We start from the raw sequence: 27,607 nt of genomic DNA, 5'->3' as shown, positions 1-27,607 counted from the left end.
GCGCTTATCTCCTCTCACGTGTTGATTCAGTGAATCCATCTGTGATGAAATATAGCACCATCTAAAACAGACCAGCTGAGTCTCTTCATGCTAACAGGCTAACTGTTGTGTTGCTCATAATGATACCTACCTGTCCGTCTGCTTCTATGGTGTCATATGTGATGAATGGCATTTGTCTGTGTTTTACTGCCCTCTACTGGTCTGGTGGTGTAGTGCATTTACCTTCTCTTTCTCCATATGTCACTGGCCTGATTTGCACAATCTACCCAGGACTTCAGCCCGCAGTCGAAACACAGACAACAATGGGGGCGCAAGAACCTTTTAGTTCAGGGGAAAGTAGTTCTGGGGGCTAAAAGACCCGGAACTCTTGGTCGAAATGCAAGTAAATGGAGGGTTGTGACATACTGCTTTGTCCACAGGGGGCGCCAAAAATGAGACAAAGTGAAAGTAACTCACAGGAGCTTTAATGTTCCTTTATTGACAATCAATGCAACAACGCCTGATCACGTAAAGTCATAATACTCAACATCCAGAGTCATACATTAGCTAAAGACAGCATGAAGTATATAAAACATTATTATAAAGTTTGTCTTTGATTTGAGCCTTGAAACATTTTTTACTTCATTCTGAGGAAGTGCTGCCTTTTTCATAGCTGTTAATTTTTAACAAAACAAAAACCACTGCAAGCAAATGATTGAGCAACCTTTCATGAAACGTTGGGGGTTACATTTGTAATGTCTCACTATAAAGAAATTGAGAGTGTGTGTTTGTGTGAGTGTGTGTGAGTGTGTGTGTGTGAGGCAAATATTAACCCAACAACTGAAGGGACTTTCCAGCCGTCTTTCATAGAAAATCTTAACTCTGCATTAAGCACCACAAACATCAACTTTTTTCCTTTATTGTGTACTCATGTGAACTTACTAACTCTCACTTTCACACTGTGAGTGTGTGGACAGCATGCTAACACTAGCTGCTCTGTTTTCTTGCTCTGTTTGAACACTTATTCAGCAGCAGCAGCTGTGCAAGCACGCTGCAGCTCTCCCCTCTCCGACTGTTTGTTTCAGCCGCTCCGAGCGCAGGTCTCGATCCTCTGCACAGGTGAAGGGCTGGTGCTGTCCTCCCACCTTACACACTGGCATGTAGCAAACACGTGTGGGTAGGTGTGTGTGTGAATAACAGAGAGAGAGAGAGAGAGAGAGAGAGAGAGAGAGAGAGAGAGAGAGAGAGAGAGTCAGTGAGTGAAAGGTGAAAGTGTAACCACAGTTCCCCCCGAGCAGGATTTATTTGCTCTGCAGGTCGAGGCGTGTTTCAGGCACTTTAAGGCTCGACATGTACACACAGGTCAAGACCAAGTAGAGCTTACACACACACACACACACACACACACACACACACACACACACACACACACACACACACACACACACACACACACACACACACAACTCCTTCCTCTCAATCATTTCACTTTCAGCCCCCCTTGCTGACGACCAGGATCACTACGACTATCTACCATCACATTCCTTTCATTTGAATGGAATAGTGCTTCACTAGCAAATTCCCATTGACATTCAAACACACACACTCACACACACAGAAGCACACCACAGGACTCCCAGGTGCTGTGAGAGGTCAAACAGGTCAAAGCAACAAGAAGAAGCTATGAGGTCACAACTCTAAGTCTAAGTCCGCTCTCCTTCCTTCATGAGAACACGGAGGAGGAGGAGAAGCTGCTGAAGAAGATGCACACGTTTTGTTTTACTGCAGGGCCACTGAACTGGAGATTGGGGTTAAGTGCAGCACTGTAGTGATGTTGTAACTCTCAGTGCTGCAGAAAACACCTCTCACCTCATGCGGGCCCTGTTAGGAGGCCATGGAGGAGCACCAGGGGCTTTCTACTACCTGTGGTCATCGAGCTGTGTGAATCCAGGAGAAACAAGCAGGACTGTACACATCATGTGCATCGGGATGTTCTGCAACATGCTTAATGGAATTTGTGCAATATTACTGATCTATCATCCTCATTAAAACCATATGCTAACATTTTTTATTTCACTACCATGTGCAATATTTACAGAAGAGGATTAGGGCCATTGAAAAAAAAGAAAGAAAATAAATTAAGGTCCAATGCATTTTTAAAATGATTATTCTGAGAAAAAAGTCTGACTTTAATCTCAGAATTATGACTTTAATCTCAGTAATCAGACCTTTTTCCCAGAATTATGACCTAATCTCAGAATTGTGACCTTTTTCTTAGAAAAAATGACCTTTTTCTTAGAAAAAATGACCTTTTTCCCAGAATTATGACTTTAATCTTAGATTTATGATCTTAATCTCAGAATTCTGGCTTTAATCTCAGAATTCTGACCTTAATCTCAGAATTTTGACCTTTTTCTAAGAATTCTGGCCTTAATCTTAGAATTTTGACCTTTTTGTAAGAAGTCTGACCTTAATCTCAAAATCATGACCTTAATCTCAGAATGATGACCCTAATCACAGAATTATGACCTTTTTCCCAGAATTATGACCTTTTTTCCCAGAATTATGACCCTAATCTCAGAATAATGTCCTTAATCTCAGAATTCTGACTTTAATCTTAGATTTATGATCTTAATCTCAGAATTCTGGCTTTAATCTCAGAATTCTGACCTTAATCTCAGAATTTTGACCTTTTTCTAAGAATTCTGGCCTTAATCTTAGAATTTTGACCTTTTTGTAAGAAGTCTGACCTTAATCTCAAAATCATGACCTTAATCTCAGAATGATGACTTTAATCTCAGAATTTTGAACATTTTTGTAAGAATTCTGATCTTAATCTAATAACTATGAACTTAATCTCAGAATGATGACCTTAATCACAGAATTACGACATTTTTCCCAGAATTATGACCCTAATCTCAGAATTACGACCTTAATCTCAGAATTATAACTTTTTTCTAAGAACAACAATAATAATAATAAAAATATATTTGACCTTATTTTTTTTTTTTCAGTGGCCCTAATCCTCCTCTGTAAATATTGGTTGTCATTAATTAATCTATAAAAGCATCAGCTGTTCCCACACACACACACACACTTACATTTCTCCTGCAGGGTGAGCTTCACGTGTGAACTCAAAAGGTCCAACTTTACGAGGACTTCCTCTGACCAGGTCACTTGTTAAATGTCCTTAAGTAGTCAGGGTGAGCTGATGTGGGAGCACAGCAGGTCAAAGTCAGTAAATTCACTGACAGCTTGTAGAAAGGAGGGGCCATGTTTGTAACGTGCAGCAGGTGCATGGCTGCTGCTGTCCTTGTAAAGCAAGGAAGCAGCTTGAGACTCTGTCCTTCATGCCAGGAGGTTATTTTCCACTCGGCTGTTGATTCTATGAATGCATCTAAATACACCTAGCATTGATATAAAGACAAACCTGTTAGGACCCTGCCTCTCCCACCATCTCAGACATCTTATAAACATTACACAGTGACTACCGCAGCATCCTTTTTCACGTCATAGCTTACCTCTGAACGTTGTTTGTGTTTAGCGTCCAGGCTCCGACTTTAGTCCTCCTCATAGTTTACATTTACACAGAAATTTGTGGAGTGATGATAAAGTTCCGTACAACCCTCAGGCAGAGCCTGCAGGTGGATGACATGAGGGGGTGGGGATGAAAGTTTGAGTGCAGTGCAGGGCAATGTCGGCGATGACAGAGCAGAAAGAGAGCAAAAATCTTGCAGCATCTATACTCCAACAAATTGAGGGTATAAGTGTTTTTCAGGTGAATGTGAGGATGGTGCATGTAAAGTGAAATCAGTGCAGCTCAAGTTGCCTGCTTGAATTGTGACATGTCATGAGTTGAGCAAATTGATACATCCTCACGCTGGACTTCCACCAGTTCCGCTGCGGAGTCATGTAAGCGAGGTTTTCCCACTGCAATCCCGGAATCAAGGATTCCCCTCCTCCTCTCCTAATGCATGCACCATGCAGCAGTTCCAGACATTAAAAACTCCAACATAGTAACATTTAAACTTTATTGTAAAGGTCATGTTTGCTTCTGCGGCTCATAAAAAGTCATAATCATGAGTCCCAGCTAAAAACTCCTAACAGTAGCTTTGATATCCCATCTTCAGTTTTTCTCTCCCTCACAGCTTAAATCCAGCTCTGTTTTCTTTCTTCAATCGTGTTAGTGTTTCCATCCTGACAGAAATTAGGAACTGTTTTCTAAGTTTTGGGCTCCTGCCAACATGAACCTGTTGGCTGACACATTTTGCTTCAAGGAAAATTCAACCTTTGAATTTGTATTTCTAGAAGTTTCATCCGTCTGTACTTTCAGTAACAGTTCATTGACTGTCTGCCAACAAGGTCTGCCTCATTTCCATATTCTCTTTCAGGTTCTCCTCACCTTCATCATCGCTTGTGTCTCTCATTAGTGATGATTTCTGCAAAATGAAGAACACTTTTTTTCCTCCTCTGTGAGATTCTAAAACTGAGCAGGTCAGCTGGTGGGGCCCTCTAGAGGACTGTGTGTGCACTGCAGTGTCCTCAGGCAGCTTCTTTTAAGTCAGATCTGACCTGACTTGTTTTCTCTTATTAGTAATCACTGATTCCTTTTGTCTTTCCTCAAATGAGTCATTCTTTAAACTGAGTCATTTCATGCTAAGATGTGGAATGTCAGCCGGTTGTGAAACTCGTCTGTTTCAAACATGATTTATAACATCAGAGAAGTCAGAGCATGAGGGCTCCTCGCAGACGCACGAGGCTGGTGGAGTAATCCGTCGTGTTTGTCAGGGTCAGTGGTCAAGCTTGTGATGGAGTGAGGTGAAAGCAGAGGAGATAGGATCAGTGCTGAGACTCGGCCCACACGCTGAACTAATGAATGAGAGTGGTAGTGAGAAATGACTCTGCAGCCTTTATGACTCCATCTGTCTCTCTCACTGGACTCATTTCAGACTCGTCCCTTTCTTATCCCGCTCTACGCCCAGAGGTGAGAGGACGCTCATCACAAAGGCTTCATCACTGAACTTAAAGCTCCTGTGAGGAGTTTTGACCTGGGTATTAAACAGACAGAAATGAACACCGATGTCTTCAAAGGAGGACAGGAAAAAGATGATTCATTCTATACACTTATTTTTTATGCCTGCCTCCAGGTCGGTGTGGAACGAGGTGATTATCAGCAAGCTGAGACTGTAGCAGATTCACTGTGAGAGCTGCATTTGACCAAATTAAAGCAGGAGGAAGATGGTCAGAAAACACGACTTAAAAAATGTACAGGACAAGATCAACAGAGGGATAACACAGCTGTCCCCGTTTACTGCCAGAGACAAAGATTGAAAAACACAAAAAACGTTCACATAGCTTTGAAGCTCCTGCGAGGAGATCTTAGTTTGTGTCAAATCTGGCGCCCCCTGTGGTCAAACTGATTTATCTCTGCTGATTTTGTCCTTTTTTTGCACAGGATGAGTTTTTCTCCTGTTGTGTTTAAACAGTCAAACAAATCAGTGACATCTAAACTGAATATCAATGCTCCTTTTTAAGACAGCAGAGGGCGCTATCTGCCTTTGGCTTAATTTGTGGCTCTTCATTTCGTCTCTTACATTTGCTGAATAGAGGCGTGCAACATTATAAATAATGGACGAGGTATCCGTGATGTCACCCATCTGTTTCTGAAGTGCTGTTTTGAGGCCAATTGTTGGTGGCAGCCATATTGCTGCTGTTGAGCGGTTGTGACGTAAAGAGGCGGGCTTTGAGCCTCCTAGCCAACAGCTACAGTGTTCCCGCCTGTCAATCAAGTCAGCTGTGCCTCTCAATGGAAGACTCATAATCTCAATATCTTGGAAATTGCAGCGTTAGAAAAAAATTCACCCCCGTACAGTGTGTGCCGATCCAATGAGCTATCCAGACTACACTCGTCTTTTGAACCAGGCTGTAAACATGTTTATTTCTGCTGTAAAGATCAGCTTCTTTGAATTGGTGTGTATGTGGTTTCCGGTACTTCTGGAGCCAGCCTCAAGCGGATTCTCCATGAACTGCAGTTTTTAGCACTTCCTCATTGGACTCATATTTTAAGTCCGGGGGTTGCAGCTTGGTGCCCACACATAGACGATACCTGGATGGCCGACCATTTCTATATTTTGTATCCACACAAGATTACGAAGGATCCAACGCGCCGCGGGAAACCCAGGCCAGGGGACAAGCCAAGGACCCAGACCGGAAGCAAACAGGTACCGCCGGAGCACCCAGGGCGACCCCCAGGTCACCCAGTAGGAGGAAAGGGGGGGGAGGGGGGAGAGATCCCGCAGCTCCCCCAAGGAACACCCCCACAACACCGCCCCCACAGCCCCCCAAGACAGAGCCAAAGGAGCCACCAGGGCCGAGGGGGCCCAGCACCAGGAGCAGTCGGCCAGGCAGCCTGGCAGGACCAGGACCAGAGCCCGCCAACCGGCGCGCCGGAGCGGGGGGAGGGCGGAGGCGGTAGGACAATCCCCCCCGCCCCCCCCAGCCGGCCCGACCACTCCCCCCAGCCACGCCCCCCACCCGCGCGCCGCGACTGATGGAACAGGCCGCGGGGACATGGAGGGACACCCCAATAGCTGCCGTAGTAACACCCCCCCAGCTGCGCTCCACCCCACCCCCCAAAGACGACCACGAGGGAACCCCCAGGAAACCCGGCCCCGGCAGTTTTTAGCACTTCCGCACTGGACTCATATTTTAAGTCCGGGGGTTGCAGCTTGGTGCCCACACATAGACTATACCTGGATGGCCGACCATTTCTATATTTTGTATCCACACAAGATTACCAAACAGCATCAACAAACTCTCTGTCTACTCCTGACATCCATCCATTACAGTTTAGTCCATCCCAGCTGTCACTGGGCGAGAGGCCGGGCGCACCCTGGACAGGTCGCCAGTCCATCACAGGGCTAACATGTAGAGACAAACAACCATACACACATGCTAACACCTACGGGCGATTTAGAGTCACAAATCAACCTGACGAGCATGCTTTTGGACCGTGGAGGAAGCTGGAGAGAACCCATGCATGCACGGGGAAAACATGCGAACTCTGCACAGAATTCAAACCCGGGAACCTTCCTCCTTATTACTTTTTACTGGGAGTCAAATTAGGAGTCTTTATTTTTCTCCAAATAAGTTTTATCATCTCACAACAAACAACAAAAGCAACTCCACACTGCATGCAGCTATTTGAACAACCATGTTCCCGAGTTGTATAAAACACAAGCTCTCCCCTCTTTGCATCGACTGTCTTCAGTAGGTTTTGCTTTGCATCACTCACCGCACACTTTTACAACTCAGCAGCTCTCTACAGTCCTGTCACAAATGGAAGGAATCAACACTTTGGAGCTAACGTGAGGATCTCTGTGGAGATGTGAGTTTGGCCTTTTTCTCTGCTTTTGTTTTACAAAGCTTAACAACTTAGCATGATGCTAATAGCTTGGAGGGGAACCAGTGGCAGCGTTAGGGCAGAAATGGTTGTAATTGCATCAACAGGTGGCAAAGTAGGCGTCATTTATGTATCTTTGTAACTCCTATAGAATATAAAACATCCAAACACGAAAATAAAATGATGTATTCAGGCACAGAGAGAAGCCGTCGTGTCAGAGTTTCTGCTGCGGTTTGTGTGCGCTGCTGGTCAGTGAGCCTTGACGTACATGCAGGTGTTTCCCTCCTGCTCCTCCACAGAGACCAACTCAGGCCGGCATGCTGCTCAGAACAAGAGCCAAAGATTAAATCCATCAAGCCTGCAGAAAATTGCTTCAGTCTACAGAAAAGGCTGCAGAGGAAGAGACGCTGACGTTTTTTTTATGTGAAATATTTAGATGAAGGGGTGAACACCCTGCAGAGCATTATGATTTGTTTTTACGCTCCCTGACTGCCTCTTTTATGTCCCAGCTTGTAGAAAAAACATCTTTTTACTGTTATTTTCATGCATATGTGCAGATTACATCTCATAAAACTGTCCCCTATGGACAAAGTAGTGCATCCTATCTGTTCTGTGATCCTACGTGCATGGTGAAAAGTTTCCTCAAGCTTTCTTGTAAAAGTCAAACTCATCACTCACTCTGAGAGTTACAAAGAGTGTTTCTGCAGTGTGCTGTGGCTCTCCTCGTCAGGCACACACTCTTTAACATGTTTAGAATTATTAGTTTTGTCAGATTTCATGCAACTGCAGCCACACAAAGATGGTGCCTGACTATAAACACATATATTCACAATAATAAGGAGTTGCATGGGAGAGCTGATATGTAAGGGCATAGATCGAGCAAATAAGGGGGACTAGAGCGCTTCACTTTTGCACTCTTTGCTTGAAAATGTGAGAGGATTTTTTGAAGTGTTGTGTTTTATTTGGATGATTAGTTTTGGGGGATTTTTGCATTTATCTGATGGGACACTGTAGGGAGTGTGGGAGGGAGATAACATGCACCAAACAGGACTGAGAGTCGAGCATGCCGTGTGTGGAGGACTGTAGCATCTGTGCATGGGGCTCCTGAGCTAAACCAGTACACTATACTCTATTTTACTGACCTAGTCTGGACCTTCAAATTAGAACTCTGACATGGGCATTCCACCAGATCCGTGTTTGGTCCGGCTCAGTGCCCTCTCGTCCGGCAACACCCACAGGTTGCGTTTTTGGAATGCAGCATGGAGCAGGACCACAGGACAGCTGGAGTCATGTGTTCGGGGTTTTTCCCACTGTAATTACTGATCCATGTTGTCTTTCTGGTCCTCTGAAAACCTCTGACCTGTTGACTCCAGGCCAGGCTCCGCTCATCATGACGGTTTGTTGTAGTTAAGTAAAATACGATCTGGTGATAACACAGAGTGTTTCATTCTGAAAATTAACCGGATGTTTTCATTTTGTTATGGTGAAACCTGACTTCCTGTCCCGCTCCATCTGCTCTGTTGAGATTGATGCGTCATGCTCCGGGATCCGGCACAAATAGAAATCTTGTGTATCTGATCCGGAGGGCTGAGACCTGCCGGATCAGAGACGCAGCCGGAACGCAACGTAGTCGATCCAGTGGAAGTTAACACATTGACTAGAATAGAAACTGATCAGATCCGGTGCTGCGACGGCTCGGAGACGGACTGGACAAGGATCTGGTGGAATTTGGCCGTGAAAGTGATCCCATGTTGTCCCCGAAGGAGATTCTCAAATCTAGATCAACATGATCCTGTTCAGCTGAGTTTGATTCTCCTCCTCTGTTTCAGAAGCACTGGATGTTCCTTATCTGAACCTGAACCAGTCATCTCTGCTTCATCTGGCCACACCCTGACCTAATCTATGAGTTCAGCCAATCAGAGGCCTTTTGTCAGCCTCTGCTGCCGTCACATCCGTGTATTCTGACCAGCTTGTGAACCTGCATGAGAAGCAGACTCGCCTTTATTTTTCCAGCTGAGATATTAAGCTGAATTAACGCCCCTAGTCTCTTATCAAAGATCTTCTGATCATGCATCACAAAGAACACAATCTGGATTAATTCTCTGCTCACATGCCGCAACAGGCCGGCTCTGGCAATCCCTCTTTTTGAAATGCCACAGCCTGATACGGCAGCAGGGCAGATCTCATTCCCATGACGGTGAACAAGACTCACAGATTCTTCATTTCAAAACTCCTTAGCGCTGAAGAGTCATCCAAACACACCCTGAGTTTTTACTAGCAACACATTATCAACCACACCGAGCTTCAATGCTTCTGAAAATGACTCTCACATGTTTTCTTGTGAATTTGATTCTCATGCACCTAAAGGTTGATTACCCGGCGAGATATTTAGGTGCTTGTTTCTCTTCCTTTGACTTCATAACAAGCACACTGACACCACATGAAGCAGAAAGCAGTTTGTTGGTGACAGAGTGATGTTTCAACTTTCACAAGGAGGGACTTCCTGGTGTGAACAAGGAGCCGACCAACAGGCTGCAGAACAACTTTCTTAGTTAAGATTTTAAAAGTAAATCAACTTACACCTCAAAAACCTATGAAGTCAACAGTTTGAGGCCTGTCTTCATAAACATCAGGTCATCTGTTTACTCCATGTGCAGAAGGTCCACCGAGAAAGCAGTTTGAGTGTTAAGGAGTCGTGCATAACAACAAATCATCAACACGTTTGCAGCGCATGTTGATGTCGCTCTGCAGACTGATTGATTGGTTTGATTCTCCTTCATGTGTCTTCATTTCTGTGTCGGACACCTTCTGTGTTTCTCTTCTTGAAACGTTTCGTCTCTTGTAGTTTTGATGGGACTCAAACAACATCAGTTCTGAGAGTCGCTGCAGGAGGGAGACTTGTGGTTAGAGAAGCTGCAGAATCTCAGGGGGATAGTTAGCTGAGTTCAAGCTGTTATAAAGACCGCCAGTCAGCCCGCCACTTTGATTTCTCCTCACTTTAACTTCACACTTTAATCCAGATACGAAGTATGCACTGGGAGAAATGTAAGTACTCCACCTTTCTATACCTGGAAGTTAACCTGAAAATCCTTTCAAATGTTTGCAGAATGAAACCTAAGATGAAACCTTTGATTTGAATGTTGAATTTGAAGTTTGACTGAAGAGGGAAATCGCTGCAGAGCGCTCAGAGGCACTGAATGATGTTATTATTGTTTGTACGTTACATTTTCCTCGACTTATGGAAGAAAGTTAACTGTAGTAACAGCTCAGTATAACTACAATGCAATGCTCTTGGTTGTGTTTTTTAACCGTATCATAACAACAGTCGTACTTTTTTTAGTATCACCTCTCATGCAAAGAAAGCCTGAAGTGACACAGATAAAAACATTCAAAAGCAGATTTTAAATAAACTGAAATCTGGAAAAGTGATCGAAAAACCATGAGCGGGAATATTGATCATAAAATGAGTTTATCATCAATGTCATGTCAAAGTTCAAGAAAAATTTAAGATCACTGCTTGGTTTGGAAAGTGCACAGAAGGGTTTTTTGTTGCCGTGAAGAAAATAATCTGATCGTTCTCATTTCCCTGAACTAACCGGACAGTTAGCTGATCATCAATCAATCAGACTTTATTTATAAAGCGCTTTTCATACAATAACATTGTAACACAAAGTGCTGTACATAAAAACAACTTGAAATAGAATACATTTTTAAAAAAGAAAGATATATAAAAATAAAATAAAAAGACCCCCCATCCTAATCCCAACCCCAGACCTGACTCCAAACCCACCCCATAATCCTAAGGTTATAAAAACACAATATATGCAACAACAATAATAATAACAATAACAATGAAAATAAAATAAATAAATCAAATAAAAATGATAAAAAGTAGTTGCTGAACAAACTGAGGAAACGTTGATGTTAAAGCTCAACACAGAAAATTTAACTCACCAAAATAAAATACATTTTAAAGATAATAAATAGCTGTGTAAGTAAATGAGGTAAGTAAGGTGAAATAAAACGGTTGTAATAATAAAACTCTAAAATATTAAACCATTAAAATAAGATAAGATGACATACTTAGAATAAATAAATAAAATGAAATGAAATAAAAAGTGACTAAAATTCGAACTAGATAATAAATAAATCAATCAATAAAGTAAGGTGAGATAAAACTGTTATAAGAATAAAACTCTACACTGAAAATTAAACTCACCAAAATAAGATACATTTCTAAGACAATAAAACACTAAAATATTAAACTATTAAAAGAAAATAAGATGCTATACTTACAATAAATAAATAAAGTAAGGTGAAATAAAACTGTTATAAGAATAAAACTCAACACTGGAAATTAAACTCACCAAAATAAAATACATTTCTAAGACAATAAAACACTCAAATATTAAACCATTAAAAGAAAATAAGATGCTATACTTAAAATAAATAAATAAATAAATAAATAAAGTAAGGTGAAATAAAACTGTTACAAGAATAAAACTCAGTCAAAAGTGAGACTAAAAAGGTGATGTTGTACACGTAATCTCCTAGAGAAATTAAAGTCAATAATCTGAGGTTTGTCATAGTATTCTCCAGGATTATGACTTTTCCCTGTTTCAAACCCGGTCCGGCTCGTCTCTGAAGCTGTTGAGACTCTTTTGGAAAGAGGAAGGTGGTCTTTTTGGAAGTTGGCTGCGTGCTGCCATTGGGCTGTAATCAAGATATGCAAAAAGGTTTCAGGCCTGCACCAGAGTGAAACAGTGCACAGCTGTGGAGCTTCCTCTTTTCTGTTGGTCCATGCTGATTGTTTGTCTGTCTGTGTGTGCTCATGTGTGATTGCTTTGAACAACATCTGCACTTCATTTGAGTTTCAGTTCAAAGCTCCAGACTGAGGGTTTAAGTTTAGTTGTTTGCATGAAGCAGGCACACTTTTACTCAAATACAATCCCTTTAAGAAAAGACACAAGGGGAAAGAATGTGATGTGTTGTTTGGATTCTTACCCTGAAGGATAAAGGACAAGAAAGAAATCCCCGACTTATCTCACCCATAAAAACATTTTTGGTCCCCCACATTTCCTCAACCCCAGGCTCGACCTAAATAGTAAACAGGAATGAACCAGATATAGACTCACCTGGAGGCGTTTTAAACAATGCCTTCAAAAGTATTAACTGCTCTTATTTAAAGGTGCCAGCAGCCCTCTGCTCTCCTGCTGCTGTAAATCACTCACTGTGATAGGCACCGCGCTCGTGTTTGAAGCACACTCCTCACACTTCTCCAAGTCTTTGCCAGGAATGTTTATAAATCTTTAGGAGCTGTTGGCTGAATGACAAGTCCTGCCACACTGGCTGCTCTCTTATCTCTATGACGGACCCTGCCACGCAGCACACAATGAATGCTCTGAGTCTGAGGAGAGTTTTTGGGAGTAAACAAATCAGAACTGAAGATTTGCTAACCAACCAACCCTTTAAATGATTGTCAAAGCTATAGAAAGAAAACTTCATCTCTTCAAAAACCAAAAATGTCTTCAATAGCCTGTAAAGATTTGATCCAGTGTGGTCTCCTAAATTTACCTAGTCTTCTTATACATATATCTTTGCTGTGTCCAGAATATGACAGCAGCTGAATGTAGAATGAGAACCATCCTTTAATGTCCATGTGGTGCAGATTAAACTTCTGATATCTTCTGGATTACTACGTTTAATCTTTAAGATTTGGAAACTTTTTGCACAGTGGCTCACAGGCATAAAAAGGAGCCACATGTGCCTCAAATGTAACCATCATGACTCATTTCAGCCTGTGCTATGGTGCAGTTTGAGCTGTATAGAAGTCTATATGTGACTGCATTGACTCATTTTCAGTTTAGCAGCCTTACAAGTAACTTAATCTGTATGTTTGCAGACGTGGTCAACAATCTACTTCGTTAGTTTTCTCCTCCAGCTTCAGGTCGTAGTCATCCCCAATTCTTTCTACACCTGCCTCTCCTCGAGTCCATGCGAGCCTGAGAGGACAGCTCTCTCTGCCACACATACAATATATCAAACTGACCCCGTGAAGATCAGAGAGAGAACCTGTGAAGTGTCTCTTGTAAAGCGGGGTGTAAACAGATTTTTGAGTCCTTTGTAGTCACCTCACCCGCTGTGGTCCGAGCCTGGACTGCAGTCCGAGCCCGGCCTGAGGGAGATGGCCCTTATCAAACGGTCATCTGCTTCCAGTCCGTGTTTCTGTTAAGCATCACAAATTTCTGTCCAGTTAGTGAGGAGAGGGGACACTTAGCCCTGTCTGACCTTTAGGAACAAATCAATCAGCCGGAGATAGGAATCTGGATGATTGACATTTAGGATGACCTCAGCCAATAAAAGAGGTTAAGAAGAGGACAGGAACAGAAGCATTGTTGACTACATGTCTCCCTCCGGTGTCACTGGGAGCACAGGGGGCAACACTCCCACTGTAAAGCTGGAGATGATCAAATGATTGTCTGAAGGCTCATTGCTGTTATAATTCTGCACTCTGACATATCACAGACACACCTTTAAGACTTGAAACCAGCTGCTTTAGGATGTTTTTAGTATCGTTTAAGATTCAGAGGAGCCTTGTTATCAACCAGGCATTCACTTTCTTGACTAGAGTCCAACAAACGGCATAATACTTTTGACCTTTATGCAGACATTCTGCATGCAAATGCTTAATCTTGAGGCATATGATGGATTTTTAATATCAGGAGTGTTCCAGTTTCAGTTTTTGCAATATCATCTGCCTTAAGCCCCTCCAGGAAAGCTTCACTGTTATCTTTTAATTCTGTAACTGATGTTATTTTGATCGTGCTGTACTTGACCTTAATGAAGAAAGTTTTCCCTTATACGCTTGCAGATTTCAGGATTTAATATGTGTTGAACGATTGGCCTGGTAGCAGAGTTAGACTGTTTTGAGAGGTTTTTCTTGCATCACCACTATCCCGTATGTCATGTCATGTTTGTCCACTTCCTTCTGCGCCTTCGCTTCACATTTCATCCGCCCCCAAGTTTGTTTATCTGTAGTCGTATTTTGACGGCAGGTCGCTGTCAGATACACTACAAGTCAAAAGTTTGGAAACACCTTCTCATTCAAGGGTTTGTATTTATTTTAATGATTGTAAAGACTGTAGATTAATACTGAATACATCAAAACTATGAAATAACATATATAGAATTATTAAATTTTTTTAAAAAGTGTTAAACAAAGCAGAATCTGTTTTATATTTTAGATTCTGTAAAGTAGCCCCCTTTTTCCTTCATGACAGCTTTGCACACTTTTGGTATTCTCTCAGTCTGCTTCATGAAGTGGTCTCCTGAAATGGTTTCTAATGGCTTGTTTCCACCAAGCGGTCTGGTATGGATCAGTACAGTTTGGTATGAGTCAGACCGGTAACGCCTGATCCTGTTTGCATTTCAGCGAACAGGTGCCCTACATGGTGGGCGGCGTGTAAGCCGGATGCCGATAGCCACGTCAGCTACGTAATAGCGTGATGTCATGGCAGCGCAACACAGTGTACCCCGCTAATAAATGCAACAAAGAAGAAAAACGCAAGGAAAGTCTGCACCTCCACGGTCGACCATGGAACGCTGTTTCTTGATGTTATTTTCCAAACTAAAAAAGTGATCTTCCTGAAGTCCACTAGAGATTTAAACATGGCGGGGTTATGTGTTGTTCTTTATAACCGCTGTCGCTTGGGAAGTGACGATTCTTTCGACCAATCAATGGACTGCAGTGTTTCTAGCTCCACCTTCTTGGGTCGGATCGGTATGTCTGGCACCCCAACAGAAGGGTACCAAAAAGTGGGATGGTATGGGTTGGTAATTTGGGGACCTGTCCTGGTTTAAGTCAATGGAAATGCCACAAAATGCGTGCCGTACCGAGACGAACTGAACTGAACCGCTTGGTGGAAACGGGGCTTAATGAACATGAGCCTTGTCAAGAGTTCATTTGTAGAATGACTTGCCTTCTTAATGTGTTTGAGACCATCAGTTGTGTTGTCCAGAGGTAGGGGTAGCACACAATGGATAGCCCTATTTGACTACTGCTGTAATCCAGATTAAGGCAAAACCAGATTATTTCATAGTTCTGATGTCTTCAGTATTAATCTACAATGTTAAAAATAATTAAAATAAAAAATAAAAACCATTGAATGAGAAGGCGTGTCCAAAGCGTTTGTGCATACTTGAGAAAGAGAGGTTGTAGGGAGGGCTTCATTGACATCTTCAGAATCCTGCACCAGAGGAAAAACATGCAACAGGTACAGATCACAAATGTCGACATAGCTGTAAGACAGAGTTGGAAACAGCTTTAATGAGCTCGCTCTTGTTCATAAAAAGGCATCAGTATTTATTTCAGTCTGTTCTATGTCCACATTTAAAAAAAAAAAAACTCCCTACTGTAGCTTTAATTAAACTCTTATCTCAAACTCAGCATCAGGTCTGATGAACTTCAGTGATCCCTGTTAGCTGCATGAACCCCATGAACTCATGCAAATCACAGGAAGCAGCTTCCAGAAAGCTGAGGGGAAAAAGAAGAACTCATCCCCTCTTGTTTTCGCTCTCTTTCTCTCCTCTTATCTCTCCCTTTCTCTGTCTCTGTATCTCCTCTCTTTAGCACCACCAGCAGCTCTGGCCCGCTCCAGGCCATACCAGGGAGTTCGAGTCCGAGACCCGGTCAAAGAGCTGCTGAGGAGGAAGAGGAGCCTGGACCTGCAGAACGCCAAGACAGCACCCCCTACTGCAGTGAGGACAGATGACATTAACATGATGAATTCTGTGTTTCATCATTTTCTAACTGATAACACATTGCATTCATTTTTCAACACATTTTTCATGACTAACAGTTTCTTGGACATCTCAACCCTCCTCCACCCCTTCCACAGAAACTCACTTTCCAACGAAACCCTTCAAACCGTGACCGCCTTCTTCCCTGTTACTTTATCACTGCATCATTAGTCATCAAACAAACAGGAGCGCGGGATTAACCGTGTTAGTAGTCGCAGCACTGAGCGATGATTGTTTGGGATTATGTGCTGTTGGACTAATCAAACATTTCTTTGTGAGATTTTCAGATTCCTGCAGTATCTCAAAAGTTAGCAAAGAGGGGACTTTAAATATTTCTCACTGTCAACACCTCGTGTGAGGTTTCTGCCGGTGGGCACTAAACTCTGCTCAGGTTTCATGAAAACCACTACCATGACAAAAACATATGATGCTCTGCAGGATAACATTCACATTAACACATCCTTAATTCTGCTCTGATGATTTATCAGTATCAGACAGCCGGCTGACATTCCTCACTCATCAGCTCCGTCATGGAGATGAGCAGAGATGTTCCCGTTTTCTGCAGCAGGGATCAAAGTAAACACGCATGGCTCGGCCTCCCCACGATGTGTTGTAATGTTGGTGGAAAAAGAGCAGCATCAGAGATCAGACCTCTGTTCTGTTAGGAGTCTTTTTGCCAGCTACATAATTAATCATCAAACTACAGATGGCATTCTGAGGGCTCCTGTGGGGCCATGAGGATGTGAGCAGCCGGGGCCCAGGGCCTCACCCAGAGCCAGGAGGGGGATTTTGTCCTTATATAATCCAGGTGTTTTTCCATGACAGTTACAGCCATTCCCTGCATGGCTCCAGGGCTGGGCACACAGCCCTATGCAAAATAACGTGCAGCCTTGCCAAAGAGCCCTCCCACTTTGTATTTATTAACGCCTCCTGGAGCAGGAGGGAGACACACAGAACGCGCACACACTCCAAACTCTGCAAAGTCACATAATGGAGCTTAATGCTCTCACTGACGTCTGATCTTTAGGGTCCTCAGTGTGCAGCTCTCCTGGAGTTTCCACATCCTAAATTCATTCCCCTGCTCTTCATCATGTTCAATCCAACGCTGCCATGATAGATAAGAACATAACTCTGGAAGTTATTAACCTGTTCCAGGAAGTAACGCCCTGTAACAGGTCATTAAGTTTAATATGGAGCTTTAATGCTGACGGCCATGACTTTGTAAAGCTGATAAATACAGGAGTGTGTCTGTTCTCTTCAACACTCAGCATTATAAGTACGTAACGATATCCATACGTACTTTTTTTCTTAAATATATTTTTATTGATCATTTTCTTATTAGAAAACATTCAGGACATTCAGACATTACTAACTTTACAGATAAAAACAAACAAACAAATTAAAACAATATGGCAGTTCTGAAAAAATAAACAGAAAGATAACCCAACAATAATGAAGTTAATCAATCAATACTTCACTCTCAGTGATGGGCTCTAACAGTGGTAGCAGATTAAGAGTTTTATATTGGGTATGACTTTCAGCTTAGTGTGGTATCAAGCTTGTCTCTGATGTAGTCTACAAAAGGTTTCCATGTTCTCTCAAACTTATCAGAGGAATTATGTGTTGTGAATCTCATCCATACGTATTTCTATATATATTTCAGAGTTTCTAATATTGTTGGATTGTTGGAATATTTTTTATTTTGAGAATCATTCAATGCATTTAGTTTGTGTTACAACTTTAAGTGGACTATCAGCTGCAGCCATTAAAGGGCTCTTCAGCCAAATTATTAAAACTCTGTTTCATTATATCATGCAGATAGTTTGGCTCTCATTGCCCGAGGACTGAGACACAGTTGAGCAAGTTTCTTTGGAAGTCAAATTTTGACCGTTTTATCTGATACACTGAGAAACTTAAAGCTGGGGTACAGATCCAGATACACTTTTTATTATACTGGTTAAAATGATCTTTGTGTCCCGATGGCAATCAATACATAATGTGTTCTTAAAAAAGAGCCTCTATCTACAGCCGGAGTAAACCTGGAAAAACACCAACCAATCCCTGCCATCAGGAGCCAAATTAAGAAACCAATCACACCCCGTCCTGCCGTTCTGCCCGCCTCCTGCAGAGCGTACATTTCATGTTTGTTTGTGTTTTTAACTTTCACTATGAGAATGTTTTGGTGTTTTCTTACCGCTGAGTGAGACATGAGTTGACGTAGTGCAAAACACAAACCATGTGCTGAGGACCGGTTTTCAATCAGTCACCATCATATGGTTGTCAATCAGCGGCGCTCATGCATATGAGCGGGGGTGTCGTTTTGGAGCTTTAAGTGAAATATCAGCTGCAGTGATTAAAGCTGCTGTTGGTAGGAATGGTGTTAAAAACGTTCCTTTTTTTCTGCTGGGTTTGGAGAAAAGGTCATAATACCCATCTGTACTCATTGGTAAGTGAAGTCATTTGAGACTAACCCGAAATCTCTGTGTTTTTAATGCCTTTGTATAAAGCAATGTTATTATTCCCCTCATTCCCATTATGACGGACCAATCATAGCTAATCTCCAGTCCTCTGTTCTTATTGGTCAAGTGGCGGCCCCACTACGTTGCCCTGATTAGCTGGGAAGCCACTACTTCCTCATAGAACGCGCACAACGCTCTTTTGTGGGCGGGTTACGGAAGCAGAGAGGTGAGGGGTAGTGTTAACATTCAAAATCTCTCACTGATGTTTATGTCAAGACTACCAACAGCAGCTTAATTGGCTCTTCAGCCAAATGATCTACACTCGGTGGAATTAAATCATGCAGATAGTTTGACACTTATTGCCCAAGGTTTGAGACACAGGTGGGCAAGTTTCTCTGGAGGTCAAACTTTGACAGTTTTATCTTATACTCTGAGAAATTTAAAAGACCAAGCTGTAAGTTTTGGATTTGATTTCTAAATACTTGGAGCACAACAAACTGCCTTTGTGTTTGAGAACCAGATACCAGGATGAAACATCTAGTGGTAAAGTATACTTTCATAACTCAAGCTCTTCCTGACAGCAGGAACGTGACACCAGATAACTAAGAGCTTATCAGTCAACCACAGGGCTTTACATAGAGACACAAACTTTTTTTTTCTGTACAAAGTTTGATGCGAGTAAAGAAAGTGGGTTGATTAGTAAACATGGTAGAGGGGTGCTGGTGGCCTAGCGGTCTAAGCACCCCACATACAGAGGCTACAGTCCTCATTGCAGGGGTCATCGGTTCGATTCCCGGCTGGTTGACCATTTCCTACACAGGTGGGAGCTGCTGCTTTGCATCCATACATGGGGTGCATGATTTAACTGCAGGCCCAAACCAGCACCCCACCTATGTGCAACTCCAAATAATCTGCAGAGCATGTCTCATTAGTCTGAGCACTCAGAGGGAACCTATGCATGCACGTGGACGTACAAATTCTACACAATTCTACAACCCAGGAACCCTCTTGCTCAAGGGGACAGAGCTATTCACTGCACCAATGTGATGCACAACTTTTAAGTAGCATATTTATAATTATTAACTTGACCTACAAATCTGGCACCAGTGTTGTACCCAGACTTTATTTTTTTAACCCCAGGCTTCTATGTTTGAAGAGTTGGAGTGAGAACGTGTTGATTTGGGGGATCTTTCTTTGGACAGTCTCTAACTCCAAATCAAACCTTGTTTTTGCAGAATTGCTTGGCCTGATGTTCAGAGCAGCAGTCTGTCATTCTGCATAAGGGATCATTGTTTACACAAAGAGCTTTGGCATCCTTGTATTTGCTCAGTTTCTTCTTTAAGTGCTCTCATTTTACGGTTGAACACACCCAGTCAGCACTTACTGTAGCTCCACGATTGATTTGAGCTTTGTTGATCCTAATAAGATCAAACCTTCCCTTTACAGCCTCGGGCTGCAGAACTTACTCACTGTCCTTCTTTTTTTTCCTTTTTTTTTTTTTTTACATCTGCTCTGTTGAGAGAAAAAGATTTAGTTTCAAGGAAAAACTCCAATATTTGCCCCAGGGTTATTTGAGTCTGAGCTATCACCTGTCACGTTAGCTTTTTTAGAGCTTCACACGTGATGAGAGGAAATTACTTCCTCAATCATCAATTACAGACTTTAAAATATATATATTATATTGTGTAGAGCATCTTTGCAAACATTGTTCACCATGCTTCATGTCATGCCTTCACAGTTTTCAAAGCTATCTGTTTGGAGCATGAGTAAAGGTGGACATAGCCAACATCAATAGGTTGGTCTTAAATGCAGAGAAAACAAAATTCATGATATTTTCCAGAGCCAAACATGAGACTTGAGAACATTCACCATCACTTCTAAGTCAGGCACCAATATAGAAAGGGTGAAGGTTTATAAATATCTCGGTATCTGGATTGACGAGAAAGTTACTTTTAAAAGTCATATTTTAAATGTGTCCAGTAAACTTCAACAACAGATTGTCTTTTATTACAGGAACAAATCCTGCTTTCCTCTGCACTGTAGGAAAACCATTGTAGAGGCAACTTTTTTATCAGTGCTTGATTGTGGTAACATTTTGTACAGGCATGCTTCAGCCTCCACCTTAAAACCACTTGATGCTGTTTTTCACTCTGCACTGAGATTTATTACCAGTGATAATTTTAATACTCATCATTGCATCCTCCACAATAAGGTGGGATGGTTTTCTCTGTCTTAAAGGCATGATTTACATTAATCCTTCTTTATATGTAAAGCGCTTGTTGGGATACTACCGTCATATTTATCATCCATGCTAGTTTGGTCCTCTGGAGCACAACACACAAGATCTACTAATTGGCTCACTCTCCAGGTTCCTAGAGTTCATTCAGAGCTGGGAAGAATTGCTTTTGCTTTTTTTGCACTATCTGCATGGAACTCCCTACAACACACTTTAAAAATGAATACACTGGTGCTCCTGTTTCAACTGACTTTGTGTTAACATTACTCTTTAATTGTTGTCTGTTTTTAATTGATCTGATTTTATCTTTTATTTGCTTGTCATGCTTTTTAATGTTTCTTTTATATGCTGGATGTCATTGTAAATGAGGGCTTTGCTCTCAATGACTTTCGAGTTTAAATAAAGATAATTATTATAGTAGTTCATAGTGCTATATTGATGCCTGGGATTTGACATTTGGCCGTTGCCTACTTAGTTTTTGGTGTCAGTGAAAACCAGATTTGGGTTTGGTTTATTACCATGTAGCCATTTCCTGAAAAATATTCTGCTTTATCTTGTGTTTTATGCCCTTAATTTACAAAATGAACAACATGCTGTGTCAAAAAAGACTTCAAACTAGAGCATGAGAGTAGAAACTCATGAGTTCAAATGTTCAATCAACCAGGGACTAAGTATATTTTCTAATATGCTGCCAAATAATCAGACTTCCTTTTGCAACAACAGTGTTGCCCCCTGCTGGCCATTAGGAAGGATGCTCATTAAAGACACCTTAGTCTGTCTTTTTCTAAGACACAGACAAAAGTTGTTTCACCAGATCTCAGCATGTCAGAAATCAGCCACATATTATTTCAGTAATCTAGAAAAACTTGTTGCTTTTGGCGCCCCCTGTGGACAAAGCGGTACCTCTCATCTCTTTGCTGATCCTGTCCCGAACATGTTTGAGTCGTGTTTTCTGACAAAACACCTCATCCTGCTTTCTTTAAGCTGTCAGACCTATCGTTCACTGCAGGTCTTTACTGTGAAAAGCAAACAAAGGCTGATTCAGCGACACGCTTTTTTAGATCTTTGACTGACACAGACGTGATGGCAGCGCTTACAGGCATTATAACTCCACAGGTATCAGTATTGATTTCAGTCTGCTTCATAGCCAGATAAAACTCCTCCTTTAAAAAAAAAAACTCAACATGCTCACATTTTCATGCACGTTTCAACACGGGCTGAAACTCGATGATCTGAGTGGAGCTCTGATGGGATCTGGTCAGTCTGAGGGAAAACTTTCTTTAAGCTCGTGCCACACACAGAAGCGCCGGTGGTGTTTGTTTCTTCAGCTCCGTGACCCTCAGCGCTCGAGTTAAAGTGACATTAGAGGAGTTTCATAATCTTCCTTTGAAGCCGTGACAGAGCACGTTCACTCTCTGCTCACTGTCAGTAACTTTAACCGGCCCCTCAGCGTCTCTGCAGGCTGTCAGGTGTGTGACAGCTCTGCTGCCTCTGAACCACCTACTGTACTCTTAATGAACTCATGACACTACCTGTTGGTTTTTTAGCTCCTACTTTCGGGCTATGAATTTTGGATTGTGAGGTTTTGGAGCCAGTCATGGTTCATGGTTCATGGTTCAACTAGTTGTGTTTCCACAGAATGATATGCTGTAGTGTTGGCTCTATATTTATTTAGCTAAAGCAACTAAGTAGACTCAATCAATCTTTATTTATATAGCGCCAAATCACAACAAATGTTATCCTCAGACTCTTTCCAAACAGAGCCGGTCTAGACCGTACTCTATGTTCTATTATTAACAAAGACCCAACATCAAGACAGGATAAGATCCAGTCCCATCTTACAGACAGGACTCAGTCTGATCTCATCTTAATCCACCATGAGCAGAGCACTTTGCAGCATTTAGCAAGTTACAGTGGCAAGGACAAACTTCCTTTAACAGGCAGAAACCTCCAGCAGGACCAGACTCATGTTAGACACACATCTGCTGAGACCGTGTTGGAGAGAGGGATAGAGGGAGATGAAGAGAGAGAGAGAGATGATAGTGGTGAGATGGATAGTAGTAGTTGTAGCAGCTGGAGTCTGGCACGTCCACAGCAGCAGAGATCCAGAGGAACCTACGAGACAAGGGAGCTCAGAGACTCCAGAAAGGTCTATGGTTAGTAACTTTAATGGGAAAGGAAGAGTTAAAGTAAGAGACAGGCAGAGAGAGGAGAGAGAGGGAAAGACAGGATCCCAGTGTCCAGCTAACTAAGAGCTGGTCCAAGCCTGACCCAGCTTTAACTATAAGCTTTATCAAAAAGGAAAGTTTTGCAAGTTACAAACTTCCTCTAACAGGCAGAAACCTCCAGCAGAACCAGACTCATGTTAGACATGCATCTGCATCATTTTTTATGTTTTTTGGAAGGTGCTATTCAAATGAACTCTCATGAGAATGCACAGCAACCTACAAGACAAGGGAGCTCAGGGACTCCAGAAAGGTCTATGGTTAGTAACTTTAATGAGACATGCTCACAAGTTACACAGCAACAAAGAAACCTGTTTATAATGCAGTTTAAAAGATTAGATGATTTTGATATCAGGCTTTAATTAGGATGATATCGTTTTGGAGCCGGCCTCATGTGGCCATTCAAGGAACTGCAGTCTTTGCACTTCTGCCGCCTCTGATTGAGCCGACTCCATGATGCAGCCTCTCTCTGCTGTTGGTGTGGAGAGGCCCCTGAACACTGACACAAGCTGTCATCACTCTCTACAGAGCTGCTTACTCTGTCATTCCTCCGTCTGCTCCTTCACGACAGACGACAGATTCTGTACTTTACTGCTGCTTTAAATACACTCAGGGTCCACGCAGGGCAAATACATTACCCCCTGTGTGCAGACAGAAAGCTTTCAGGAGAGATTAAACGCATCAGGTTGTCACATTTGACATCAGAGTCAGCGTTGAAGAGGTAACACAGGAGGGAGAGAGGAGATGAGTGAGGAGAGTTGTTGGACTTACAGTTTTTTTTTCTTACTTATAGGAGCAGGGAGTAAAAATGTGACTAAATCATGAAACTGGCTGTCTAACTGTGGACCAAATCCTCAACTGACCGGTTTACATTCTAAAGCTTCGATTGCTTACATGCCGCCATCTTCTCAAGACAATACTTGTATGCATTAACACATTTTGTTTGCATCCCTAACACACAGTCACTCACACACTCACGCACACGCACTCTCTCAGCTGCTGCTCACACCTGGGCGGTTCGGTTCAGTTGTAGATACTTCATATTTATGTATCAACATCAGGATGATGATGTGATTACGGTTGTGGTGCAGATTGCTGACACGCTGATTGTACAGTTTAATGATTCTAATGTGTTCTGTTGCAGGATGTGGTCACACACAACAACCCGTCAGCGTACACAAGAGGTACATGTTCATTCCTGACAGCTGAGTGTTTCCACAAACACTTCAAAAACTGATTGCTGTAACACGAGTATGTGTCTCTGCCTGTCTTTCAAATTCAGGCGTCTTCAGCTCTGATATCTCTGCTGGCTCGCCGGCTGAGGCGTCGCCTGCAGTCAGCGATGCAGGGCAGCAGTGTGCAGGATGGAAACCAGCAGCCAGCAGCAGCGGCCTGCAGGCAGCTGTTACTCCGTGGTCTTCATCAGACTACAGCCAGCAGGACCTTTCAGGAGCTCAGACTCTGGCCTACACCGCCACCCCCACCCTCAGCGCTGATGTGTACATGCAGACTCTGTGTCCCAGCTACACCATGCTGACCTACACACACACACCGCTGCTCACTAACTTTGGGGTGAGTGGGAGAAAACACACACACACACTCTGATTGTATTACAGGTCAAGAAATACCTCATCTTTAGGATACGAAAAGGGCTTAAGAGTGAAATGGGGTTTGGTAAGACCAGATTGGGTCTACTTCAAAGACTCTTCCAATTAAAAATACGCTCACTCCAGACCAGTCAAGTTTTGTGATGTGCTGAGGGACAGAAATGCAAAGCTGCAGGACTTCATTTCTGCAGCCAAAGCACTCTGAACAAGTGTTCAGATAATTGTTTGTCAATCAATCAATCAATCAATCAATCAATCAATCAATCAATCAATCAATCAATCAATCAATCAATCAATCAATCAATCAATCAATCAATCAATCAATCAATCAATCAACTCACAACTCTCTGGTTTTATAAGTTTCTCTGGATATACGAGCCTTAAGGTCTTGTTTCTTACCGTTTCAGACCATCCCTGTGGCCCCCGCAGCCTCCCTCCCTCAGATGGAGTTCCCCGACTCTGGGTTGACCTACCTACCCTGGGCCCCGCCCCTCACCACCATCTCCACCATGCCCAACTCAGGGGTCCAGTTTGCCCCTGGCCCCGCAGCTCTTCCTGGATCTCCTCTGGTCCACATGCCCATGGCTCTGACCACCATGATCCCTCAGGGTGTGGACCCTCTACCACAGGCGCTGGATCACCCGCAGCATCCAGACCACCTGGACCCTGAGTCACACGATCAGTGTCTGGATGAAGATCAGGATGTGGAGTCTGAGCCCCCGAGTCTCCTGGATAAACTCCTGGAGGAGCAGAAGGACAATGATGAAGAGGAGGACAAGAACTCTTTCAGCAGCTCTCTTTTTGTTCCTGATATCTGAAAATGTGACGGCGGTGTTTCTGTGCCTCACTGAAGTCATGTGTTGTCTTATTTTGTAGCCGTAGCCTAAATCTGACGATAACATCACTGCACCCTCACAATTCATAGCTACAACCTTTGTTTTAGTTCATTTGCAGGCTTGAATGATGCAAAAATGCACAAGGAAAGCAAACATCAGATAGACTTTTCATATTTTGGGATAATGGAAAACTCTAACAGGTAGTTTGAACCATAGACTGTATAAATATTGGACGTAGTATCCGTGACGTCACCCAACTGTTTCTGAAGCGCTGTCTTGAGACCAATCGTCAGCAATTGTGACGTAAAGAGGCGGGCTTTGAGCCTCCTAGCCAACAGCTACAGTGTTCCCACCTGTCAATCAAGTCAGCTGTGCCTCTCATTGGAAGTCTCGTAATCTCAATATCTTCGAAATTGCCGCTTTGTGAAAAGATCCACCCCCTTACAATGTGTGGCGATCGAGAAATGAGCTATCCAGACTACACTCGATTTTTTGTCCCAGACTGTAAACATGTTTATTACTGCTGTAAAGATCGGCTTTTTTGAATTGGTGTGTATGTGGTTTCTGGTACTTCTGGAGCCAGCCTCAAGCGGATCCTCGATGAACTGCAGTTTTTAGCACTTCCGCATTGGACTCATATTTTTAGACCGGAGGTTGCCGCTTGGTTTTGAAATCGAAGTGTGTTCTTGTTTTGCAGCTGACAGGCTGAGATCTTTTACTGTCTGACCTCTGAACAGAAATGATTCCTTATCCAGCTGTAACGTCACTCTCATCGATGCCACCAGACTCCCAACAGGTTGTTTTTTTTGTCATTGGTGTTTGAAAAAGTAATTTCTGCTCCACCAAAACACAAAAGCACAAACAAACCTTCAGCCTGAGACCGTGGCAGAAGAGCACCTTTTGATTTCTTTGGCGTGAAATCACTGTTTCTGTCAAAGGAGTGTGGTGGCTTTGAGGGGAGAGGTGTGACGGCTCTTTCTGGACACAAAAAGAGTCTCAGCTCCTTTTCTATCCTGTTATGAAACAGAATAAATGTAACACTGTTGTCTCTCCATGACCCACGAAAGCAAACAAAACCTTTATTCATGATCGATCATTCCTCTATCGTCATTTTAAGCTTGTGAACGAGGTGAGATGTCAAACTGAGTCACGGCTCCTTGTTGAAACAGCCTTTGTTTACTTTTTCCACAACAAAGATTTGCAGTGTGTGATAGGTTTGACTGTTAAAGACATATGTACACATGTACAGGTCAAGATCAGCAGAGAGATAAGAGGTCCAGCCTGCCCACAGAAAGATGACACAAACTACAGAAACCTCACAGGAGCTTTAACGGTGAGCTCTCTCTGCAGGAATCCTCTCCTGTCAGTTCTGTGATCACAACCTGAGCCTGTTAGTGACCAGAGCAAGAAGTTTTATTGATGTGTTTGCATGCATTTGCCCTTAAAGTTTGCATTAAAGCCATAACAGAACATTTTGTAACTGCAGGCCAAATCTGTCCACTGGAGCAAAAAACGTTCTACCTATGATATTTCAGACCATATGTAAATACTAAAAACTATGTACAAATATTAGAACTCAACTTCGAGCCATTTTCAAATATGTTCAGGAGTAGGTACTGCCTACTAAATACTGCTTTATGTAGTATGTGAACAAGAGCAAAATCTGCAGTATGCCAAAACTCCCCAGATGTCTACTGATTCAGGAACATTTCTCTGGTCCGCATGCAGCAGACCAGTCTGCCTCACACACTGTTGTACAGGTCTAGACTGTACCCTATGTTCTATTATTAACAAAGACCCAACTCAAGGACCAGACTCATGTTAGATTCACATCTGCTGAGACCTTGTTGGAGAGAGGGATAGAGGGAGATGAAGAGAGAGAGAGATGATAGTGGTGAGACGGATAGTAGTTGTAGCAGCTGGAGTCTGGCACTTCAACGGCATGTTAACAGCCCACACATGGTTAAACTGAAAATCAGACAAATTGAATATGTTGAAATGCTCCTGTGACTCATCATCAGTTTATAAATCACCAACAGATAACCTGAATGCTGCTCCACCCAG

General features: G+C 42.7%; 1 protein-coding gene across 1 annotated transcript; it reads left to right on the top strand.

The window, feature by feature from the left end:
• Window positions 1-10,311: 10,311 nt before the first annotated feature.
• LOC117825594 (POU domain class 2-associating factor 1) lies at window positions 10,312-25,840 on the top strand. The gene is made up of 5 exons (XM_034701506.1): window positions 10,312-10,426; window positions 16,011-16,138; window positions 24,245-24,284; window positions 24,383-24,672; window positions 25,115-25,840. The coding sequence occupies exons 1-5, from the start codon at window positions 10,411-10,413 to the stop codon at window positions 25,523-25,525; spliced, it is 885 nt and encodes a 294-aa protein (XP_034557397.1). The 5' UTR covers window positions 10,312-10,410; the 3' UTR covers window positions 25,526-25,840.
• The last annotated feature ends 1,767 nt before the right edge of the window (window positions 25,841-27,607 follow it).

The sequence above is a fragment of the Notolabrus celidotus genome, chromosome 14 (assembly GCF_009762535.1).
Source record: "Notolabrus celidotus isolate fNotCel1 chromosome 14, fNotCel1.pri, whole genome shotgun sequence".
NCBI lineage: Eukaryota > Metazoa > Chordata > Actinopteri > Labriformes > Labridae > Notolabrus > Notolabrus celidotus.
The sequence above is the reverse complement of the archived record's forward strand: the minus strand, read 5'-3'. Positions and strand labels throughout refer to the sequence as shown.

Bases quoted from the DNA above. Each gene is read 5' to 3' on its own strand.
- LOC117825594 (XM_034701506.1), top strand. The intron at 24,285-24,382 runs GTACATGTTCAT...TTTCAAATTCAG, and splicing joins CCCGTCAGCGTACACAAGAG to GCGTCTTCAGCTCTGATATC. The intron at 24,673-25,114 runs GTGAGTGGGAGA...TTACCGTTTCAG, and splicing joins CGCTGCTCACTAACTTTGGG to ACCATCCCTGTGGCCCCCGC.